Raw genomic sequence first — 24,084 nt, forward strand, 5'->3', positions numbered from 1 at the left:
TCGAGCACAAATCATCTTGACAAGGCAGAAAAGAAAAGGATTTTCACAAAGCACCTAAGCAAAAGGGGGCAACACATGCCCATGCAAATTTAGAAACTGAACTACCACCAAGAGATTCCATAACCTTAACAGATCCTGCAAGAGGGAGAGATACAGAGCATGGCCCCTTGATTGATTGATTTGGTGTTAAGAAAGAAAGCAGCACAGCATGAAATCAGTATTACTCTGAATTTTGTCAGGCGATCATAAAGCATAATTTACAGCTTATATGTGCACCTGAATATCAAGCATAAAAGTAATTGTAAATAAATACTGATTCGCTTGAGGCAAAGCAGCACACTGAATATAATGTTTTGCCAACAAACCATTTCTTGTCTTGATGGCTGGAGCCCGGACTCCTCTTCAAATGTTCTATTTGCACCAAAACGGGTGCTGATGGGAGGGCATTCACCATAGGCAGTGTGGGTTTTAAATTAAATGCCTAAGGAACAAAGAGAAAATATTTAAAGAACACATTTGATTATAACTCACTCAATTTATATCAATACATTTGGAAGACAGGGTATTTTCCAATGTTTGAGGGTATATAAACTTTTCTACACCTCAACTTCCACCTTTGCAGAACACCATATTTCTAAAATTGGGTTTATAAATGGAACACTCATTTGCAAAGCAGAAAACTGCGATTTACTACAAACAGCTTTGTTCATTGCCAGAGAAGAACAAGTTACTTTCTTACCTGTTAACGTTCTTTCGACGGGATGTTCCTCCGACGTATTCCTTATCTTTGATAATACGTTTCCAGTTTGCTGGCCTCGGAAATTTTTTCTGTAGAGGGAGCTGCGCGTCGACGTCCGCCGAGTCGATGTCCCTCGACGGCCACCGTATCGGAGCCGACGTCACCATGCCCATAAATAGACACACGCTGCGTCCGTTGCTCAGTTCCGTTTTGTAGTATAAGAAAAGACATGCCTGAATCGGTTAGTAACCTTGAAGGAGCGAAAGCTGCAACCACAAGGGAAGTTATCACTGCGGGGATGGATGGGAGGGTCGATAAGGAATCCGTCGGAGGAACATCCTGTCGAAAGAACGTTACCAGGTAACAAGTAACTTCTTCGAAGGGATTGTGTCCTCCGACGTATTCCTTATCTTTGATAGACTCCCAGAGCAGTGGTATGTAATTGGAGGGAGTGATAGTGTTATGTATCCCTTTAGGGATGGACCGAGTTTAATACGGCCTTGCCAAATCTGGTCTCTTGAGCAGTGGAGGAATCCAGATTGTAAAATTTTGTGAATGTATGTGCGGACGACCATGTGGCAGCCGCACATATGTCCCGGACCGGTACCCCTCTTCTGGAGAGCCGAAGAAGCTGCGATACCCCTGGTTGAATGAGCCCTGAGGTTTTGGGGTGGCTCTTTCCCTGCTAGTCTATAACATTCCAGGATGGCCAAGATAATCCACCTGGAGATGGGTTTTTTTGTTATGGGTAGTCCCAACTTGTGACCCGAGTATCCTACAAACAGCTGGTCTGCTTGCCTGATCCTAGCCATTCTGCTGATGTAAAAGCTGAGAGCTCACCTAGGGTCCAGCCTGTGTAACCTTTCCTCCTCTTTCCCCGGATGGGGAGGAGGGTAGAATGAAGGCAAGGTAATTTTCTGAGTAATATGGAATTCAGAAACCACCTTTGGGAGAAAATTAGGCTTCACCTGAAGGACAACCTTGTCCTTGTGGAAAATTGTATGTGAGGGTTTACAGGAGAGAGCTTGTAGCTCACTCACCCTCCTAGCAGATGTTAGTGCTACAAGTAGGACAGTTTTAAGTGTGAGAAATCTCAATACGCAAGAGTGAAGTGGCTCGAATGGAGTGCCCATTAGACTAAATTTAAGTCCCATAATGGAACCTGGAATGGTTTTGGAGGGTAAACATTAGTTAGACCCTTCAGAAATTGTACCACTAGAGGAATTTTGAAATACGATGGTTCCTCCGCAGTGCGCTTGAAGATAGAAAGCGCTGCGAGATAGCCTTTTACAGTGCCAACTTGAAGGCCTGAGTTTGCCAAGTAGAGTAGAAACGATAACACCGTTGGTGTACCACATGAAAAAGGGTCGATATTCTCTTCCCTACACCAGCTGCAAAACTTGTTCCAACGGCAGCAGTATAAAGACTTTGTTGCTGGTCTTCTGGCCGAAAGCAACACCTCCATGACGTCATCAGGGAGATCCCAATCCTTGTACCTCAACCTTTCAGAAGCCAAGCGTGAAGGTTGAGGGTTCTGGTGTCTGGATGGAGAACCGGACCTCCCTTCTGTGAGAGAAGATTCTCTTTGAGTGGAAGACGGATTGGAGGACAGATGGACATATCTAGAAGGTCCGGGTACCACGTTCTCCTGGCCCAGTCCGGGGCAATTAGGATCATGGTTTTCCGGAATCTTCTCAACCTCCTGATCATTTGAGGAATAACAGGGACTGGTGGAAACGCGTAGAGGAGTGGAAACTCCCAGTCCACTACGAACGCGTCTCCTAGAGCTCCTCTCGGGAGAAATTCCCTTGAACAGAACAGATTGCACTTCCTGTTGGTGCTTGTGGCGAACAGATCCACCTGAGGGGTTCCCCAAAGGGCGAAGATCCCTTGAAGGACTTCCTGAGCTAGCTCCTATTCGTGGGAGACTCTGCTCTGCCTGCTCAGAGCGTCCGCTGTCAAATTCTTCTCTCCGGCTAGGTGGACTGCCGATAGAAAGATTCCTTCCCGAATTGCCCAAAACCAGAGCTGCATTGCCTCTCTGCACAGTGGCAGTGATCCTACGCCTCCTCTTTTGTTGAGGTAGTGCATGGCCACCGTGTTGTCCGTCATTATCAGGACATTTCTCCCCTGTACTGATGGCAGGAAAGCTTTCAGCGCTAGTCTGATCGCTCTCAGCTCTAACAGGTTGATATGTAGTCTGGATTCCGATGGAGACCAATGACCGCTGATGGTCAAGTCGTTGGCATGGGCTCCCCACCCTGTGAGCGAGGCATCTGTGACTACTGTTATCTCCGGCCATGGTTGCCAAAACAGTTCTCCTTTCAAGATGTTCACTGAATAGGCCCACCATTGAAGGTCGTGGGTTACCTTGTCCGGAATCCAGAGGAGGTCTGACATTCTCCCTGAGAATTGTGACCACTGACTTCAGTGCCCACTGAAGAGATCTCATTCTCAGGCGAGCCTTTGGCACAAGGAAGATGCAGGATGCCATGAGGCCTAGCAAACTCAAAAAGTCGAAGGCTGGGAGACGCTGGGCATTCTGAAACTTGGTGACCATCTGTAGAATATCTTGAGCCCTCACCTCTGGTGGCAAGGCTTTTCCCAGGGAAGTGTCCAGGACCGCTCCAATGAACTGGAGTCTCTGAGATGGTATCATCTGTGACTTCTTTAAATTGAGGGAGAAGCCAAGTCTGTGAAGGAAGAGGCAGACATAATCTAGCTGGGTCCGGGCCTGTTCTGAAGATACGGCCCTGATCAGCCAATCGTCCAGGTAGGGATAGACGTGGATCCCTTCCCTCCTTACACTCGCCGCCACTACCGACATTAGCTTGGTGAAGACCCTCGGGGCGGAGGTCAGCCCAAATGGCAGAACTCGAAATTGATAATGAGAGTTGCCAATTGCGAACCTCAGGTATTTCCTGTGATTGAGATGGATTGGCACATGGAAATAAGCATCCTGAAGGTACAGAGATACCAGCCAGTCCTGGAGCTGGAGGGCCTGAAGGATCTGAGAGAGAGTTACCATCTTGAACTTGTCCTTCCTGAGGAACTTGTTCAATTCTCGTAAGTCCAGGATGGGTCTCAGTCCTCCGTCCTTCTTTGGTATGAGAAAGTAGGGGGGAGTACCAGCCCTTGTTCCTGCCCGCTACAGGTACCAGTTCTATGGCACCTTTCTCTAGCAGGTCCATAATTTCCTGCAAGAGGAGCGGATCTGGAACTTTTAGGGAGCTGTCCCCGGTGGATGACTCGGAGGGATGTGTAGAAAGGGTAGGCAGTAACCTTGGGCAACTGTCTCCAACGCCCAAGCACCTGACGTTATAGCCTGCTATTCCATCAGATGGTGAGTTAACCTGCCCCCTAAAGGTGTCTTGTGTGCGAAAGCCTCAGAGTGGTTTGGGGGCGGCTGATGCAGATGCCGATGGTAAAGTGGCACCTGCTGCTGCTGCGGTCTTAGTACCTTTGATCCGTCCACCTCGGGTGGATCTTCTTGGGCCTCTTTGAGCCAGCTGTCCTCTGCCTTTTCCGAATGCGGAATAATAGCGAAAGGACTTTCCTCTCCCAGAGGTTCGTGAGGGGCGAAAAGGAGTTTGGCGGATAGCAGCTTTTAAGGATTTTGCTGCTGCTTTAGAAGTCTAACTTTTCCAGACTGTCATCAGTCTTTTTTCTGAATAATGAAGAGCCGTCAAAGGGCATATTCAAAAGTCTGGCCTGTACATCTGGAGCAAAGCCAGACTTTCGCAACCACGCATGCCTGCGGATTGTTGTACTAGCCGCCATGGCCCTGCTGATACTGTCAGCGGAATCGATGCCAGTTTGAAGAGACTCGGACATGGCATCTTTGCCATCTTGAATGATGTTAAAGAAGGCTTCCTTCTCCTCTCCATCGGGTATGCAGTCAGCCGCTGATGAAGCACACTCCCATAACGTGTGACTGAACCTGGCGAGCGTACAGGTGGCGTTGATGGACTTCAACGCCATACTACAGGCAGAGAAGACTTTCTTGCCATAGAGTCGTACCTCTTGTCATCCCTGTCCTGTGGGACTGTAGGGTAAGCAGTCCTACTGCTGGATGAAGTTGCCGCTTGAACCACAAGGCTCTCTGGGGTCGGGTGTTTTGACAGGTATTCAGGGTCAGCAGCCGCTACCCTATTCTTTGTCGACAGTCTTTTATTGACTGCTGGGATGACTTCGGGAGTCTCCCAATTGGATGCAATTTTTCTTTGTAGGGCTGAATGGAAGGGGACCACCGGGTTCTCCTGTGGGCCTTTGTCCAATATATCCGTTAGGTCATCCTGTTGGAAAACAGGTGAAGGCGCAGACCAACCCATAAACTCAATTATTCTTGCCATCAGGGTTCTATATGGTGTTTCGGCATGTTCCCCTGGGTCTGGCTTTACAAATTCCACTTCTGGGGAAGTGTCAAGTCCACTGGCCTCATGAAGTGAGTCCTGTAGTTCCTTCAGCCTCCTTTCTTCAGAGGTGAAATCCTCTTCAATTGAAGAAAGACCAGGGTATTCTGATGTCTGAAATGGAGTAAAACCCATCTCTAGGGCCGAAGGAGCCAAACTTGTCGTTATTGGACGAGAAAATGTCGAAATTGTCGATGCCGATGTAACCGGCTTCGAAAGCGCCGAAAAAACTGGAAGGGGTCTCGAAGAACTCGAGAGGATCGGGATCCTACTCGAGGGCATCGAGGACGGTCTTGGCGTCGTGCCGGAGGCCCTTGAAAACACCGTAGGCTGTGGAGCCTTGGTCCTCTTTCATCCGCGTCGACGATGGCGTCGAGTCGATCGACCGATGCGTCGAGGAACCCTTCGACAACGGCGTCGATGGCGCCGACCCGTGCGTCGAAGGAACCTTCGATGACGGCGTCGAAGACGGTGCCTTCTTACCCGATGGCTCATGGCGCTCTCGGGTGGAATGTTTCGCCGGGTGCTGAGACTCGCGGCGTTTTGATTTTTTGGGTTTTTTACCCGGGGTATCACCCTCAGCTGTCTTCGAGGGGGTCGAGGCCGCGTTCTCGAAGACGCTTAACATTTTCTTTCTGAATTCCTCCCACTCAGCTTGAGAACTGTGTTTGGTGGGACAGGAAACTCTTTCTGGGGAAACCGAAGACGACGAGGAATGGGACCTTCGACGTCTCTTTTTTGAGTGTTTAGATCTCGACAAATGGTGGGAGCTGCTTCGAGATCTAGAATGGGAGTGTTTTCGACGGCGAGGAGACGAATGCCTCGACTCAGCCGACAAAACCTTCGAGGAGGATTTGGCTGACTTACCTCTCTCGAGCTTCCCCTTTCGCTCCTTCAGGGCTTTCCCCGTCATGGACATGCAGTCCTCACACTCCGAACAATGGTGCTCGGACCCCAAGCACCATAAACAGACACTGTGTGGATCCCTTATTGCCATTTTTTTACTGCAGTCTCGACATTTCTTGAAGCCGGATCGCGGCGTCGTCTGTTCTGATGAAGAAGCCATCGAGAACGATAAGGAATATTTGTCGAAATATATTTAGATAAACCTGACTGAACTGAGCAACGACGTTCGAGGCCCTACGAAGCGCGGAAAAACAGAACTGAGCAACGGACGCAGCGCGTGTCTATTTATGGGCATGGTGACGTCGGCGCCGATACCGTGGCCGTCGAGGGACATCGACTCGGCGGACGTCGACGCGCAGCGCCCTCTACAGAAAAAATTTCCGAGGCCAGCAAGTTGGAAACGTATTATCAAAGATAAGGAATACTTCGGAGGACACAATCCCTTCGAAAAGGGTGTTCTATATCCATACCATATTTCTACACAAACTCACTTCTGAACCCATACTTACCTTCCCCCTTCTTTCCAACGCCACATACCACATCCATTCAATATGGCTTTTAGGCTTAACCCAAACTCCTCCAACATACAGATCAGAACACAAAAATGTCTATCGAACACAACCAAGATGCACAGATGTGTCTCAGACTTGTCCTAAACAAGGAATTAGGACTGGATAATGTGGCCACAATACAAATTGTGATTTTTTTTTTATTTGCATACCCGAACATCCACATATGTACTAAAAGTAGGTGGACCAGATGTGCACTATTACACATTACATATTAGCTATGCTTAGACATGACAAAGTGGCAATTGTTGCTTATTAACAAAACAGAAATTCCTAACAGGCATCAATTCATGACTGTGGGGCTTGACATGTTCCAGTGTAAAGGGTTTCCCATAAGAAGGTAAAATGCAGAGTTGAACCATGCATATGTCTGAACTACCACAGGAGGCATCATGCAGCAGAGGACATAATGAAACACTAGAGCAAATTAACTAACTGGACTTACTTGCTGGGAGCCATTATTTTGAGTGACCACATTGTTCTGAACACTGTAGAAAAAAAAAACAAGAGGAGAGCCGTTACATCCCCCCACAGGCACACTGTTTACCCTTCAATGCTTCACTTCACAGTCATCCTAACTTTAACATTCACATTTTGCACTAACATGCTCGCTGACAAGTAAAAATGAATTGTAGACTCTTACTGTACTGAATACATTTTGTTAACAAATGGAGCGCTTCAATTAATAAGACTTGTGGGAGATAAAAGTGCCCTTGTCAAATCACCCGTTAGGGAGATTTATCATTTGTATGCGTCATTCCCTCGCCTAGTGAGACCCCCAGTACTTTTTGCTGGAATTCTGGACCTTTTTCTTTAATTTCTGAATGAGTGGAGCCTTTTTCCACTGATTCATACTCATGGGCTCTGTTCTCTGTGTTTTAACTTTACTATGGAGTCTACTTTCCCCCAGATCTCTTTCTCTTTTAAGGCATCTGTATTTTACTATTGTAGCACAGAGCTCCTTATGGGCAGTGTTGCTAGGAACCCTTTGGGTTCTCCTTTGAGATTCATTAGCCTTACTTACAACTCTTCTTAAGCATAGAGGAATACTTAGTATCCCTCCTAAAATGTTATATTGAGAGATTGGCACATACCACTGTTAGGGAGAATTTTCATTTCAGTGCTAAAATCCTCCCACCCTAGAGACCCTCAGCTCTGTTGCTGGACTTAGGACGTTTTAATTTTAACTCTTAAGTGAGTTGGACCTTTTTCTCACTCTCTCATGTGTTTTTTCCTGATTTGGATATGTTTTCATTGTTTTTGGAGTCTGAAACTCCACGGGCATCTGCTTTTTGTATGGTGACACACAGCACCTTCTGTGCAGTGTCACTGAGAAATCCTTTTCTCTTAAGGTTTAAATACCCTTTCTTGGGTGAACTACCATTCCCAAGAATAGTAAGATGAAATTGATCTTACTTACCTTCTCTCTTTGGTCCAGCACACACCATCTTATGTGGAATGCTGAGGGGTTACTTAGTAGCCCCTTCATCCTACTTTCTCATGTAAAATATTTTGTTACCCGCACTACTTTAAATGGCTGGTGGCAGTGGTTGAAATTGTACTACCATCGTGCCTTCTACCACAGGCTGAACCTCTCAGCTGCAATACAGCACCCATAGGTGTCCATTGTGTCAAAATGGCCCCATCTTTTTTTTTGCCATTTTCTGTTTGTGAATTCTTTCTTTGCGTTTACTCTGTGGATTAAGACAGATTTGAGCCCTTTGTGTGTTTTGCCTTTGGTGGGCCTCAGCCCTGAAGCCCGCCCCTGGCTCCAGTGTCTGGAAGGACAGGATGTGAGGAAGTGTCCCGAAACTCCCCGCTCCTCTGTCTCTAGTTGTGCCTGAACGGAACCAGTCCCGATTGGCCGGCTGGCTGTCCTGAAAGGACAACCACCCTGCTGTGTGATTGACAGCCTAGGCTGTGCATGAATGGGAAAACGTTCTTAAAAGGTGAAGGTTTTGGGACTACAGGCAGCGTCGACCACTGGAAGAAACATCAGACGAAGAAACCGTGAAGAGAAGCCTGCTGCAACCTCCATGACCTCGAAGTACCAGTGAAGCGCTGCTGCTGTGCCAACCTCCTTTTTGATATCGACAGAGAAGCTCCGGAATTTACGACTTCTTCCCTTGGGTTAGTGGGACCAACTAACCCCGAGACAAACTCCACTTTGATGCAATCCCCGACTTGCTGTGCCTCTCTGTTGCTGCAGAAGCCCAATGCCAAGGGACGGAGTGTCCATAACAGAGTGCAATGTCTGACGCGGAACGGATCCAGACAAAAGCTCCAGCAGCCTCCTAAAGACACCCCAAAAGCAGGAAATCACGATCCATAGTCCCCTCACCAGAGTCCAGGACTGAGGGAGCAAGGAAAGTCCAACTGGAGCTTTGTTCTGCATCAGTGCTGTTTGCGAAGCGCTGAAACCGCAAAGTGCCGCTGAATCGTAGCGAGCCCGTAGCTGCAGACGACCGTGGTGAGTACTGCCGCAGGAGCCGTCCAGACGTCCCATCTCTTGTCCGCATGACTGAGGCTCAGGAACCAGGTTCTACATAACTGTAAGAAGACTACATCCAGCTGGACCACTTTTCTTCTAACCAGAGGTACTGTTTGGTCTTGGGGGTACTTACCTTCTTGCCTTAAGTCGTGCTATCTCACTTGAGATTTGCACTTGCTTAACTTCCTGAGTTGATTTCAACTCCCCTGTGCACAGGTCTAACAGTGTGTAGGTCTTCAGTGATTTTCTAAACACTTTGACTTTGTGAAAGACTTTCTGTCTTGGCTCCCTAAAAACACTCTTCTAAATCCATTGACTTTGGTTGTGCTTGTCCCTCCTTAGGTTGTAGCTTGTTGAATATGGTTACTGCTGGGAAACGCTTACCTAGATTTCATTGGAGGATTTAGTTGTCCTCACCTTTTTAAGAAACTGTTCTAACCTTCTTATTTTCCTTAGCCCTTCCTTTCTGCAATCCCAGAGTCTACAAAGTATACATGAGTGATATACAAATAGTATCCTTGTAATTGAAGTCACTTCAGGGTGTAGGAGAAGTGTATTGAGCATATCCAAAGAGTATTCACCAGCTTTATTGATTCTGTAAAGTATGCCCAAAGTTTACTTGAACCATCACAAAGAATTGCCCTTTGAAAGGATGCTTATTTAAAACTGATGTTAAACAAATAAATAACCTTTTATAACTGAAACCTTGAGTGCAAGTGTTACTTGTAGGGACTGATTTCATCTGCACAGCTCTACAGCTTACATTTACCCCTCGTGATAGGCCTGGCTCCTCGGTCACACTACCAACTTGTGTACTACAGACCTATACCAAAAGGTGGGTTACCTAACACCAAGCAGATAAGTCTTGTGTAGTCTTACATAGTGTGACTGCACCAATTCTTACCTAAAAACCACCCTATGTGGAGTGCCAAGGGGATACCTAGTGTCCCCCTTCTCGCTGATCCTGTGACATTTTAGTCACAGACAACCTTCTAGTTATGGCTGGTGGCAGTGGATGTGTTCTAACAACTATTATGCTATTTTTTTTTAACCGCAGATTGCATTCACAGTCCCCGTTGTGCACAATAGGGTCAACTTGGTGGCTCCTTTCTTTTTCCACCATTTCTAGTGTGGTTGTTCTTTGTTAGCCCTTCTTCTACCATTCTGGCAGGTAGTGTGTTTTTTGCCTTTGGTGGGAACTCTTGGGTGTCCCTGCCTAGGCTTCAGTGCGTCTGGGAAGGAGGGAAGTGGGGGAGGAGTTTCTCACTCCCCTGCTCTTTGTCTGCCTGGGTGCCTGAGTGCCTGGGTGGAACCAGCTCCCACTGGGGGTCTGGCTGTCCCGATTGGATAGCCACCCACCCCTTTCTGTAAACTGCTGAGAAAGATTGCAGAGGAGTGTGTGCTGAAACTGAATAAAAGGCGAGGTCCCTCACATGAAAGGCACGTCAACCACTGGAAACTGAAGTAACCGAAGACGACAACCAGAGACGCTGGCAGAACCTTTACAACACTGATGAAACCACTGCTGTCCTGACCCCATTTTCTATGAGACAGAGGAACTTCGAAGATTACGACCCCTTCCCTTTGGCTGGTGGGACCAACCAGGCCTGAGACAAACTACAATCTGAACCATCTCCTGAGGTGCTTTGGCGCTCCATAGCTGAAAACTGCGACTACCAGGAGACCTCTGACCCAATCGTAGTGCATAGTCTTGCCAAGGCTGAACCGTCCAAGTCTTTACTGACCTCCAGGTGAACCTCCAGAGACACACTCCAACTCATCCAAGTCCTCACCAGAGTGCAGGACTCCATGAATCGAAGAAGATTGACCGGGCTAATCATGTCCTTTGTTGGTGCTGCAGAAAAGGCACTGAAACCGCAGACTGACCAGAGAAGCTGAAGAAATCCGTGCCAGAGGGCCTCCCTCGAAACTGCTACTGAGAAATCCTGATCAGAGTCCAGCCTTTCGTCACCAGACTAAATAATCCAGAGACCAGGTCCAGTGCTGCTATCCAGAGGAGAATCCAGCCATGAACCTTTCTTCTAACCTAAGGTACTGTGGGGAGAAAAGGTATTGCTTACCTTAATCCAAGAAGACAATCCAGAGCGTTGGGGTGCACGTAGATGTGTTCAGGGTGTCCACACTTGCCTCTGACCAAAGCTGCCAGCTTGTGTTCCTTTTGCGAGTCGTTTCACAGTGTCTCCACCGTTGGGTTATTCTTCTTGTATCCTTACCTAGAGACTGAAAGTATCCACAGGAACCTTTGCTGCTATGCTGCTTCGTGAGACTTTGAGCCCTCTCCAAGCTGACGTTTGCATATAGTTGGGGATCGAACATTAACAGTGTTTACCTGTGCTAAAATTGCCCCTAGAGCCTTAAGCCCTGCTGCTGTTTGACTAATGAACCGGTTTCCTTCCAAAAAGACTATTTTATTTATTTGAATTTATAAACTGTGCAGCGGCCCTGAGGCATTGTGGCGCTGTTACAGAGGTTTCACTGGAGTACAGATTTCATAGATAAACATTTGCATGTTGCATTACAGTGATACAGTGGTATGTCCCACAGTTACAGGGGAACTTCTTTAGGAACAGTCTAGTTGAAAAGCTTTGTTTTCAAGGCTTTTCTAAACACAGTGAAGGAGGTTTCTTTCCTGAGCTTGAGTGGCAACGCATTCCAGTTTTTTGGAGCTAACACTGAGAAACTGGCACCACCGGCTTGGACTCTCTTGAAGGTTAGGACTGAGAGCTAGTGTATTGGATGCGTTTAAATCGGTTTCCGGACACATTGTGTATTCGTTCTGACAGGTATTGAGGTGCCGACTGTGAGAGGCATCTGTGGGTGATGGAGAGCATCTTAAACAGTATGCACTCTTTGACTGGGAGCCAGTGAGCATCTCGTCTGGCCTGCGAGATATGCTCTCTCCTGGGTATGCCGAGTGCCGCTCCGAGAGCGTTATTTTGTGTAATTTGCTATTTATTGAGGTTTTTGGAAGAAATGCCAAGGAACAGGACATTGCAATAATCCAGTTTGGCTCCGATGGTAGCTCTGGCAATGTTCAAGTCGTTTTTAGCAGAAAGGTAGGGATTTACTGCATTGATGATTTTGGTAGTATGAGCTGCTGCTGATGAGATGGCACTAACTTGACGCTTCATTGATAAAGAGGAGTCGAGATACACTCCGAGTTTTGACTGCGGCAGAGGCCATGACGACGGCATCTTCAATGCTGAAGGAGCTGTATTGGCTATCTAATTTGTTCAGAATTTCCTTGGGACCAACCAGTAGGATTTCTGTTTTGTCCCCATTGAGGCATAGACGTTAGCTGCCATCCAGGCCTGGATGCATGCATGTGTCTCTGAGGGTGTTTAGGTCTTGTTCATAGGAACTGGAAAGGGGGAGAATTTGCGTGTCATCAGCATAGTTTGTGAAAGCGATGCCGTGCTTGTCTAGATCTATAAAGAGGGGTAGTGCAAAGAGATTGTAGAGGGGGGTGCATGAGCCCTGCGCGACTCCGCAGTTGGAGGATGGAGTGGCCGATGCTTGATTGGAGAAGACCCTCATGGCTCGGCCAGAAAGGATGTGATCCAGGCTGTGGCTTGCTGGGAAAAGTGAGCAGCCTCGGAAATGTGTCTACATAGGATCTTATGGTCGACCAAATCAAAGGCGGCTGAGAGATCCAAAAGATGAACTTTGTTCATAGTTTTGAGTAACCGATTTTTCAGATCTAGCAATGCCGACTCTGTGCCATGCCGTGGACGGAATCTAGATTGTCTTTTCCCCAAAATATTGTGCGATTCCAGATGAGACTGGATTTGCAGATGTGCAGCTCTATCTAGTATTTTTAACAAGAAAGGCATGGTGGGGATTGGCCTGTAATTGTTAGGGGAATCGGGATCAAGGGTAGGTTTTTTTTAACAAAGGTCGGACCCATGATTCCTTGAGGGATGTGAGGATGATGCCTGATGCAAAAGAGGTGTTGATAAACGCTGTGAGAAAAGGAGCTAGGGCGTCAGCACAGTCTTTGTTCAGGTTAGCTGGCCAGATGTCACGTTTACAGAGGGATGGCTTAATATGTCTCATGATCAGCAGGACTTATGATTCGGTTATGTCTTTGAAGGTAAAAGGTATTGGGTTTTCCTTAAGCGATGAGTCACATGGAGCTGGTCCAGGGACTGAAGGCCTAGCGTTGGAAACAGTAACTTTGTGCAGGGCATTGAGTTGAACCTTGATTTTTTCCTGAAGGGTGTGTATTTTATCTAGCATGGCATGTTGGATATTGTTGCACCAGGCCGTGACTTTCACTGTGCGTTGTGTGGTAGTTGTAGGTACGACATGTTCTTTGAATATTGCAAATAACTCTTGATTGAGATTTAGCATTTTCAATTCTGTGGTTGTATGAGGAGGCTATCTACTGAGATGGCCTTTTTGTATTGTTTGTCAATGGTTTTGTAGGCCTGTGGGGTGGAGTCAGAAGGGCAGGTTTGTCATTTGACAAGCGATGCACGTTTGATGGCTCTTAGGTCAAGTAGTTCTTGGGTGAACCAAGAATTGGGTGTTTGATGGTCTTAGCATCTATTGCTTCTTTGAGAGTGGTGTTGTAAAGTTCTACAAGCTTTGCAGGGTTGTTAGAAAATGGGTGTTTTAGCGCAGAGGCTTCTAGGTAAGGGTAGAATTATGTCTTTAGTGAGGAAGCGTTTAGCTCTAGCCATGGCTGCCGGCACTGGTGCGGTAGGTAGAGCTGTACCTCTGGATGGAAGGTGGAAGTGTAGGAGATGGTCAGTCCATGCTCATGGGGTGCTTGAACTGATGTCAGTCGCACAATTGTGGTCAGCTATCCAGTCCAGTATATGACCTTTGGTGTAAGTCGCGTTGGTGACTTTTTGGATAAAGCCCATTTCTTGAAGAGCTCTGGCAAAGGATTTGCCTTTCTTATCTTTCGGGTTGTCAAAGCTGAGATTGAAGTCCCCTAGAAGTATTACCCTAGTTTTTTTTTTTTTTAAGTTATCACCTAGGTGGTGTAGGATATTGCCTTGAAAGTCAAGGAGACGGCCATGGGATTGGGGGTGGGGGGTTTGGGTGGGTGCACGCTAAACGATGTGGAGGGTTATGGTGCCATTAGGTGTGAGAGATTTTAACTGATAGAGCATCAAAGTTTTCAGCTGTGGCAGATTTTGTCTGGAGTCGAGGGATTCCTTGACAATGAGGGCCGGCAGCTCCACCCTTTGTGGAGGTTGTCTTGATGGAATATGGGGTATCCTGGTGGGAGGGCTTGAACGATGGCTGGTCCAGAAGGCTCATGCAGCCAAGTGTCCGTGATGGCTAGCGCATCAAGATCTAATTCAGTAATTAGGTTATGAATCTCTGTGGAATGGGCTTGTATGAAGCATGTATTGATGAGCACATTGGATTTGACTAGTAGTGGGTTTGCTAGTTTTTCTATTTCTTGTGGCTTTTAGGTCACTTGTGTCCTTGTGGATTGTACAAGGTGTAGTTTGGTTGAGGGTGGGGGGGAGGTTGTGTGAGTTTTGCCACTTAAATATCTTTTGGGAGTGGCTGAGGTGTCCAAGGCGAGTTCCTAGCCGTTCGTTTCTGATGGGGAGTGGCATTGGGTGGGAGCCTGCGAGCATACTGGTAGCTCAACTGCGGTAGAGTTGAGGTAAGGCAATGGGAGCTATAGCAGGTGTAGTACCGAGTGGTACTAGTATGTGTTTGATCAGTGCAGGGAGGAAGAGTGTGGGTGGGATCATATCAGAGCAAGGGAGCTTAGGAGTCATACCGGTGAGCACGGTGGGCTTAAGTAAGTAAGCACCTTATAGGGGTGGTCAATTACACAATGCAGAAGAGGCAACTGGCAATGTGGTAGAGCGAATAGTGTTTTGGTGGGCTTGATTGCATCTGTGGCCTAGTGTTGGGAGTAGTTAAGACAATGTAACAATACGATTCTTGAAAATATACATTTCAGGAGTTGAATGCTAGGCAGGTAACATTAACAATGCAGTCAATTTTATCTTTTGTGGTTTTGCTAACTGAATAATACATTGACTGCACATCTTTGTCTGTGCACAAGTGCACATTTTTACTGATAATATATTTATACTTGTGTTTCTTTGATCTGCTTTACTAACTGGGTTCACTGTACTTACCTCCAGCTCACATCTGCCTCCTAAAATAAGCCTGACTGCTCTGCCAGTCTACCAATGTTCCATGAGTAGTACAGACTGATACCAAGAGTTGGGGACATGTATATCATTGGGATAGTTTTACGAAGTCTTACCTTAATTGGACTTTCGGAAAACTCCCCTAACAACCTGAAGCAACAAAATCAATGAAAAATGTCAACATTATTTATTCCATGTAACAATTTCCCAAATCAACCATGGGGTGGATTTTTGGAAGCCAATCTAACATGGTGAAAAGGAAAGACACTGAAGTCTAGCCATCCCCAATCAAAGTAGGTAGCAGAGCAGTAAGGGTTAGACTTGGGGGGGTTGCAAGAGTGGTCTAGGTCTACAATGAGTTCACACAGACCACCACCAATAATTCCACTTAGATTGGTAAGAACAAACAAAGCATTATTTATTTTATATATTTTTTTTTTACTTGAATTTTTAATTAAAAAGACATTTTTAATTTTTACAAGGGTTTTCCCAACTTAGAGAATCCCGAAGCGAAAAACGAGTGCTTCCGAGTCCGGATTCCTTTCCTCACAGTCTCTTTTCTTGTTTGGTTTTTAAGCGATGCAGATGCCTCCCTCTTTGCCTTTGAGCTTTAGTCTCCTGATTTCAGTGACTCTCTCGCTGAACCTAGCTGGTTTATCAATCTAAAGGCTGCTTCTAAAGGCTGCTTCTATTAGTTTCACCAATGTCAAGGACCAACGTGTTGTCTCTCCTGAGTTTAGCCTGTTCCACAAAACCTCTTCCTCTAAAGCATTATATATTAGGTCTTTAAAATACAAAGCAAACCAAGTTAAACCTTTCGGGTAGGTTTACCATGCGATTGGATGCCAGTGGCTGTGACTCAGAATTCAAAAAGTTAAGGCAAGTTCAGGTAAGTAACACTCAATCACACTACACTAGGATAGGACTAGGAGAGGATACCTCACCAGAACATCACTGATCGAAGTCAGGAAAAAGAGATAAGGACAGTATTTTACACCCATGTAAGCCTATGGAGGATAGGGAGGAAATTAAACTCAGATTTCTCCAGAGACCACAGCCAAGGTTCCGGATTCCACTGAGGACACAACCAGAGTATGGTCCAGTGGCAGGAAGCCCAGAGGTTGCAGGTGCAACAGAAACAGAATGCATTTCTCTGAAGCCTTTCAAAAAAGAAACTGCACACAGTGATACAAGGAATGGTTCATTTCCATTCAGCTTCTGCTGTGTTGTTGCTCATGGAGCAAACGAAGCACTGAGCATATTTATTTTCCTAGCATTTTAGGATTGTAACATTACTAAGATGGAAAATTAAGTTGGAATTGAGAATTCATATTTTGTAACAAATTATGTTTTTTCCCCCAGTGAAAGCAAAGCAGTATTGCACAATTGTATTTTTCAGAGTTCCTGTGCTGTGTGTATAATCATGTGAAGGCAGATCATTTTTACACATATAATTTCATTTACACTCTAATTATAAAAACTGCGTAAAATAATGACTATCCACAATCTAGTTTACATCCATTCAACTTTTTTTTTAATTTAATTTTTTTATTATTTTAAAGAACACATCAAACATAACCAACATTTAGGACATTTCCGTTGTTACACGTCTTGTGTTACATTCACATTCTGCGCTTTACAGTCCTCCCCCCCTCCCCTCAACTTGAGCCCATAATTCGATGCCTTAAGGAACGTTGCTTAGGGTTGATCGTCATTATTGTTTCCGGGTATGTCATCTTCACTGGATTCAGCCTCGGAAGTCCCGACATCCTGGCTATCATTTGCCTCCATGCCATCAGGGGCCCTGTTTCCCCCTCCCTCCCCCGCTGACCGCCTCATGCCATAGTCTCCGCCTCTGCCCATTTTAAGAGGTCGTTCCACCACACCTCTAGCCTAGGTCTATGGGCTGCTTTCCAGCTCATGGCTACTCTCCGTTTGGCTAGTATATACGCCAGGTCTTTCAGTTTGCTAATATGTTTTAAATTACGTGGTCTGGCAAATCCCCCCAGCATGCATGCCCACGCTGATTCCACCTCCAGCTTGATCCCCTTTGGGCCAGGCGTTGTTTGACCGACTCCCAAAACCTACCCACCTCCGGACACGTGAATCATCCCGGCATCCACCGCCCTGCATTTGGGGCATTTCTGTGTCCCTGTGTTTCCAAACCTGGCGATTTTGCTTCGGGTCATTTATGCCCTGTGGGTGATGTACAGCTGGATCTGCTGCAGCCGCGCATTCCGGGACACTTTCTTGTAGTACCTCTGGGCTCTCTCCCACTGCCCATACTGCATAGGTTCTCACACCTCCTCCCACTCCCGCCTCAGCTGGAGCAGCTCCTTGCCTACTCTGGACATCAATAGTTCATATATCCGGGATATTTCGTGCCTGCCCTCCGAGATGTCATACATCGTTTCAATGACTGCATCGGGTTGTGCTGTTAGTACTGCTGCGGGCCACATCTTTCTTATTCGTTTAATCAATCTGGTATATGTTATGTGTTGTTCTGGGTGTACCCCGGTGTCTTCCATTATCTCTTGAAAATCTAGTGCCTCCCCTTCCTGCCATATGTCCCTGAGCGTCACCAGGCCCATTGGTTGCCAGAATTTCCGGATCCCCTTTATCATTTGCGTGTCCTCGCTAAATAGTGCTACCAGGGGTATCTGCGAGGAGCACGGGGTCGGGTTTCCCAACACCTGGCACTCCTTGTGCCATACTTTCCAGCCTAATTCCAGCAATCCCGCTCGTCCCTGCATCTGTGGTTCAGGTAGCCATATGAGCTCCCTTAGGAAGTATGGGGTACATTCTTTACCTAGCAATCTTGATTCTGCTGTCTCTTCTCCTGATAGCCATCTAGCCACGTACTAGAGCTGCCCTGCCAGGTGATCTATCTCGAAATTCGGCAGGTTTATGCCACCCCCTATCATACGGGTTCTGCAGCTTCAATCGGGCCACCCTGTTTCTAGAGTTATGCCATATGAAGTCCCTGCATAGGCTCTGGAGCTTCATGAAAAAACGCTTGGGGAGCATACATGGAATATTCATGAAAAAGTGTAATAGTCTGGGCAGAACCACCATCTTGAGCAAGGCCGCCCTGGCCACCATGGCCAGGGGCAGTTTCGCCCAAAACCCCATGCTATTATTTATGCCCTCCACAGCCTTCTCCATGTTATTTTTATATTCATCTGCGCCCTATGGTATATATCAATCCCAAGGTATCTAAATGTCTTAGGCTGCCAGGGTATTTGAAAGACGGCCAGGTCCCTCAAAGGGGTCCCTCTACATCTCCCCAAAGGAAACCTGCTGGATTTTTTGGGGTTTACCGCTATGCCCGAGAGGGCTGCGTAATGTTTCATCACTTCAAGGACGTACTGCAAATTTTCTTCTGGGTAGCACAAGTATAACATATCATCAGCATATAGTGATATCAAGTGTGGTCCCCCCCTTCGTATAGATGCCTATCTCTTCATATTGTTGTCTGAGGCAGATCGCTAGTGGTTCCAGCACTAGTATATATAGCATGGGGGACCAGGGGCAACCCTGCCTTGTGCCTCTACTAAGTTGCCACTTGTCAGATATAATTGCGCCTGTTTTGACCTTGGCTACTGGAGAGCTGTATACCATCTTCACCCACCTCAGGTACCCAGGACCTATCCCATATTCTTTTAGGGCTTCGATCAACCAAGGCCACCTCAAAGAGTCGAAGGCTTTTATTGCATCCAGCGAAACTATTGCCATTTCGCCGAGCTCGCCCTCCGCCTGTACTATTATGTGGTGGAGTCTCCTATGGTTATCGGTGATGTTCCTTCCAGGGACATATCCGGTTTGATCGGGATGCATGAGTTTATTGATGACCCTTTTCAGCCTATTTGCCAGCACTGCCGTAAGGATTTTGCTGTCCTGGTTTAACATTGATAGGGGTCGATATGACCCGCAGCCTGTGCTTGGTTTACCGGGCTTCAAAAGCGGGATAATCATCGCTTCCCTCAGGGAATTCCAGGAGCCTTCCCTTTTCGAATGCTTCGTTTAGCATGGCCAGCAATGGGGAGGATGGGGGGGTGGGGTACTTCCTGCCTATAGGTTTGGGGCTTCAAGGTTTTCCCTTTCCTCCCCATTCAGTTTAGGCAGCCCTATGTCTTCTAATGTTTCCAGGATATCCCTCTCTGCTACCTCCCCTGTATCTTCATAGAGGCGTTTATAGAATCTAAGGAACCCCTCGTTCACTCCCTCCTGGGTATTCCAGATATGCCCTTCTTCCCCCCTTATCTCTCCGATTACCGTCCTCGGTGTCTCGTTTTTATATAGCCATGCCAGCAGCCTCCCGTTTTGTCTCCCCCTGCGTGTTGTTTTTCAATATATTTCTTATTATTTAATTTGCATAATCGTTCCCAGAACTCCCTGTTGGCTTGCTGTAATTGGCTCACTTGTTCGGCATTCTCCTGTGAGGTGCCCTCTTTCTGCATCATTGCTTCTAATTTCTTCTCTGACTCTTGCAGTTCTCGCTCTATTCCTCCTTGGAGCCCACTAGATTTGGATATGCCCGTACCTCTTAACACCACTTTAAAAGCCTCCCACAGGGTTTCTTCTGACTTCACACTCCCTGTATTAGTGTCAAAATACTCAATGATTTCCTCCCTTAAGTCCTCCCGGAATGCCGAGTCCCGTAGGGCTTCAGCTCTAAGTCTCCAAGTGGGAATTCTCGCTCTATGGGGCTGGTGTCTCCATTTCACTACCAAGGGGAGTGGTCTGATAGCGTTCTCGCCTTGTATTCCGATCCCACCATTTCGCCCACGAGGTTGGAGGCTGCAAATATATAGTCCAGTCTTGTGTATAGATTATGGGGAGCTGCATAATGCAAGTAGTGCCCATCATTCGGGTGTTGTCTCCAGATATCTTCCAGCCCAAAGTCATTCAACAAGGCCTGTAAGGTTTTTGCGGCGGGGTGGGCTTTTCTAGTTTCGTACCGGACCTATCTATTTTGGGAGCTAGCGCGCAGTTAAAGTCCCCCTCCACATGATCGCCCCTCCCAGAAGGGGGGCAACTTTGCCATATAAGGTCCTAAAGTAGGCTACTGTGTCCTGATTAGGGGCATAGGTGTTTATAATGCTCAGTTCTCTATTTTCCAGCAACCCTCAGATTACTACCATCCTCCCGTCTGGCTTCGCTGTGGCTTGGAGCATCTTAAACAGCACATGGGGTGCTACCCAGATGACCACCCCCCTGGCATAAGCTGAGTTTGTCACTCCTACGGTGGTACCTCTCCATTTCACATCCATTCAACCTTGTAGTCAATGGGGTAAATTAATATAAATGGTCAGTGGCAGCAGAGTCTTTGCTCGAGGGTAATGAAGTGCAAGCGCTGTTCAAAAACAAACACATGAAATGATTGAAATAGAAACTCAGCAAAAACTGTCCCTGTGATAATCCAGATAGGTATTTAACTTTATTTAGCGCTTCATACATGGTTCGTCCAACATCTAGGCACTGTGATTATTATACCTCAGTCGATACTCAGTTAACCAACCTCTGAAGGATGTTGGCCAATAAAATAGCTCAGCCGGTTGAGCACTCGTTGCTGCAATATGTGCGTGATATGTAGGTTGCAGGTTTGAATCCCGGCAAGGCCAACTCAGCCTTTCAAGGTCGATAAAGGAGTACCGACTTCGGTTTGGTAAGAACTGTGATAAATATGTTCTATGTACAGCGCTTTGCCAAAAGAGCTATTTAAATGACCATTTGACCATGAGATTAAATATAGAATTCAGCATGGAGTCCTTGCCTCTCTGCACTGTTCTATCATAACATTAGCATACTATTAGGTAGTAATAGCTCCAGCAAAATGAGGACTTACATTAAACATCAAAAGACAATTCTGCTATCGAACCTCAAAACGCACAACACAATTCATGCTTGCTTTACTATGTAATTGGCTAGGTTTTTGTGTTTTCAACATTTAAATATATACAGAAGAGATCAAATGGCCAGACTGTAGAGAAATAATGAAAGGTGCATTCTGTCACAATGCAGAAAGCTGCCGCATAGTAACAATTTCCATACAGTTTTTCCACACGTAGGCTGGATGTCACATACATTTTACTTTCTTGTAAAGGAGAAAAGTCATTTTTACTCTCTTAAAACCACATTTACTCTCAAAGTTTTAAAATAGGGAACAAAAATACTCGCACCTCAATCTTATCTGGAGCACTGAGTAGAATATATATCAAAATATGAAATATAGAACTGTAACGCATCCGCATCAGGAGCCTTTTGGTATGGAAGCTATGTACAAAATTCCCAAACGAAGAAGAAAAACTTTCTATTTGTAGAGATGTGGATTGCCAATTTCAAAAGTGTAACCAGCAGCTTGAGTCACTACTACTCACATGATACATTCTATAAGCATTTTCCCAGATGTCACATTTGTTCACCGTTTTATATTTTGTATAACTAATGTATCGTGTGAATTAAGCCATTCCAGTCATTTCTATAATCCAACCTTATTAAATGTCGGCCATATAGATTCTTTCTGTAGAATTAGAGCTTAAAGTGAGAATAGTGGGAAGACTGAGTCCCCTCTAATTCCCCACCACCACCACAAAACAAACAAGTTCCGAAGGCTCTCCAAGAAATTGTGACTGTTGAAATCAATGATACGGACGTGTGTGGGGTAAGGTGAACTTTTGATGAATGCATTTTATTACAAGTGTAAGTATAATGCCATCTTAAGGAATTGGGGAATTTAAGCTCACCCTCAAAACCAGTTTGACACATTTCTGAAAGATTCAGAGCACTTGTAAGTAATGAATGTGTTACATTACGTGTTAATCACTCAGGAGGAATTCGAATTTGTGGAATGCTTACTCTAAAATTCTATCTACACCCACCATTGCCACATCATATGTTGATTTCTTCTTCCACTCTTGTAAGAAGATAACCCTCCTATGTGTCAAGATATGAAGAATATCCTACAGCAGCATTAGGGCGTCAGGTTTTGGTGAGCTTGGATGCCACTACTGTATACACTTCCACTCAGGAGGATGGCATAGAGGTCATGAGAGACTCCCTGCACTAGCATTCTGCACCACATTGCAAGGATGTTAAGCCGGTAAGATAGGCACATATCACAGAGCGCTCGCTGCTGTGATATGTGTGATCTGCAGGTCGCAGGTTGGAACCCTGACCAGGCCAAATCAGCCTTCATCCTTCCAAAGTCGATAAAGGAGTACCAACTTAGGTTGGATAATTGTATGTAAATATGATCTATGCACAGCGCTTTGGAAAAAGGGCTATACAAATTAAAACATTAAATACCAAAACATTATGTTGAATTTTCAAATAAGAGTGCATATTGCTAGCTGTCTCCGTCCTGTGCATGACCTTTGTCTGTCGCACCTCTGGGTTTTATGGTGCGCTATATAAATAAATAAAGTAAAAGTAAAGTACATTATTAAAGTCATCCATTTCATTCTCCATATGAAACTGTTAACAGAAAGCCTTTTCCAACAATTGAGGGGAAATTGCTATGGGGACTAAAAATGTCCCCCAACGCCGACCACACTGTGGGCTTCTTTGCAGAAGTTTATGGCTTAACAGAAGTCTCAGAATTCCACTGCTGGATCTTGAGTTGTCATTGATGCATCCATGATATTTTGATGTGATCTAGAGACGTTTGAAACCTATTGAGTTTTGCCAAGACTTAGAATGGAAGTGCAATGAATATACAAATATGAATGAATACATGTTTAACTATGGTGCATTCCCTTTCAGAGATTATGCATGGCGATGAAAAAAGCAGCAATGGGATAATGGCTACAATGTACTAAAAACCCTGTTCTGTCATCCTCCAGACAGGATCATCAATATATAGTGGTCCAGTCTGTGCTGTACACAATTGCAGCTGTTAGAAAATTCTTGAGTCTGACTTGGATACAATAAAATTATAACCCTACTAGCCTAAGTACCCAGCTTTGCCCTAGGAAGTCCATTCTCAGATTTATTTCATATTCCACCGAAAAAGATAAACCAATACTGTTGTTTGCCACAAAGGTAAAACGCAATATGACATGCATTACTTACCGTAATAGCATTTCTGTAGGATTTGCTTAGATTCACATGCTGTGCATATGGTCCAACATCCAGTGGTAACCGCCGAGCATTGCATCTGGTCTTTCGGGGACCGAAAGGTGACGTCGGAATAGACGTGTCTGTAACACTATCCCTATTATGACGTGTAGTGAACCCAAAATCCCTCACATGCCGAAGTCCCTCTGATTGTATTTTTTCTGCCATGAGAGAGCCCAAGGTTATTGTGAGTGAGTACATAAAGAGAGAAAGTAGTAAGACGTCTATGTTCCTTCCACCCTGAGCGGGAAGGTAGTGAGGGCGCATGTGAATCTAAGCAGATACAATCATCAGAAAGGCTATTACGGTAAGTAATGCATGTCTTCTGATGCTGGTTAATCTGCTTAGAATCACATACTGTGCATAGACTAGCGAGCAGTACCCCGAGTTGGAGGTGGGTTGTGAGAAGGAACAGTAGAGAAAAGATGTCTTAGTACTGCTTGTCCCACCTGAGAATCAGACCTAGAATGAGTGTCTAGGCAATAGTGTTTTGTAAAGGTGTGTACAGAACTCCAGGTTGCCGCTTTGCAAATGGACTCTAGGGGAATATTTACAATTAATGCTATGGACGCCCCAGTGCCCCGAGTAGAATGTGCTCTAGGCTTGAAGGGCAGTTCTCTCTTAGCAAGAGTGTAAAAGTGTGATGCATTTGACAATCCACCTTGAGATAGCTGATTTGGAGACAGGATCCCCT

General features: G+C 45.8%; 1 protein-coding gene across 2 annotated transcripts in view; it reads right to left on the reverse strand.

The window, feature by feature from the left end:
- The window catches only part of EPB41L5 (erythrocyte membrane protein band 4.1 like 5), a 1,765,041-nt gene that overhangs the window by 773,549 nt on the left and 967,408 nt on the right, over window positions 1-24,084 (reverse strand). For both annotated transcript variants that reach the window (XM_069616748.1, XM_069616747.1), the window contains exons 15-16: window positions 7,072-7,114; window positions 366-481 (exon numbers count right to left, since the gene is read on the reverse strand). In XM_069616748.1, the coding sequence (XP_069472849.1) occupies window positions 366-481; window positions 7,072-7,114 (159 nt within the window). The remainder of the gene's footprint in view (window positions 1-365; window positions 482-7,071; window positions 7,115-24,084) is intronic.

This window comes from Ambystoma mexicanum, chromosome 9, assembly GCF_040938575.1.
Source record: "Ambystoma mexicanum isolate Mex_15411 chromosome 9, UKY_AmexF1_1, whole genome shotgun sequence".
NCBI lineage: Eukaryota > Metazoa > Chordata > Amphibia > Caudata > Ambystomatidae > Ambystoma > Ambystoma mexicanum.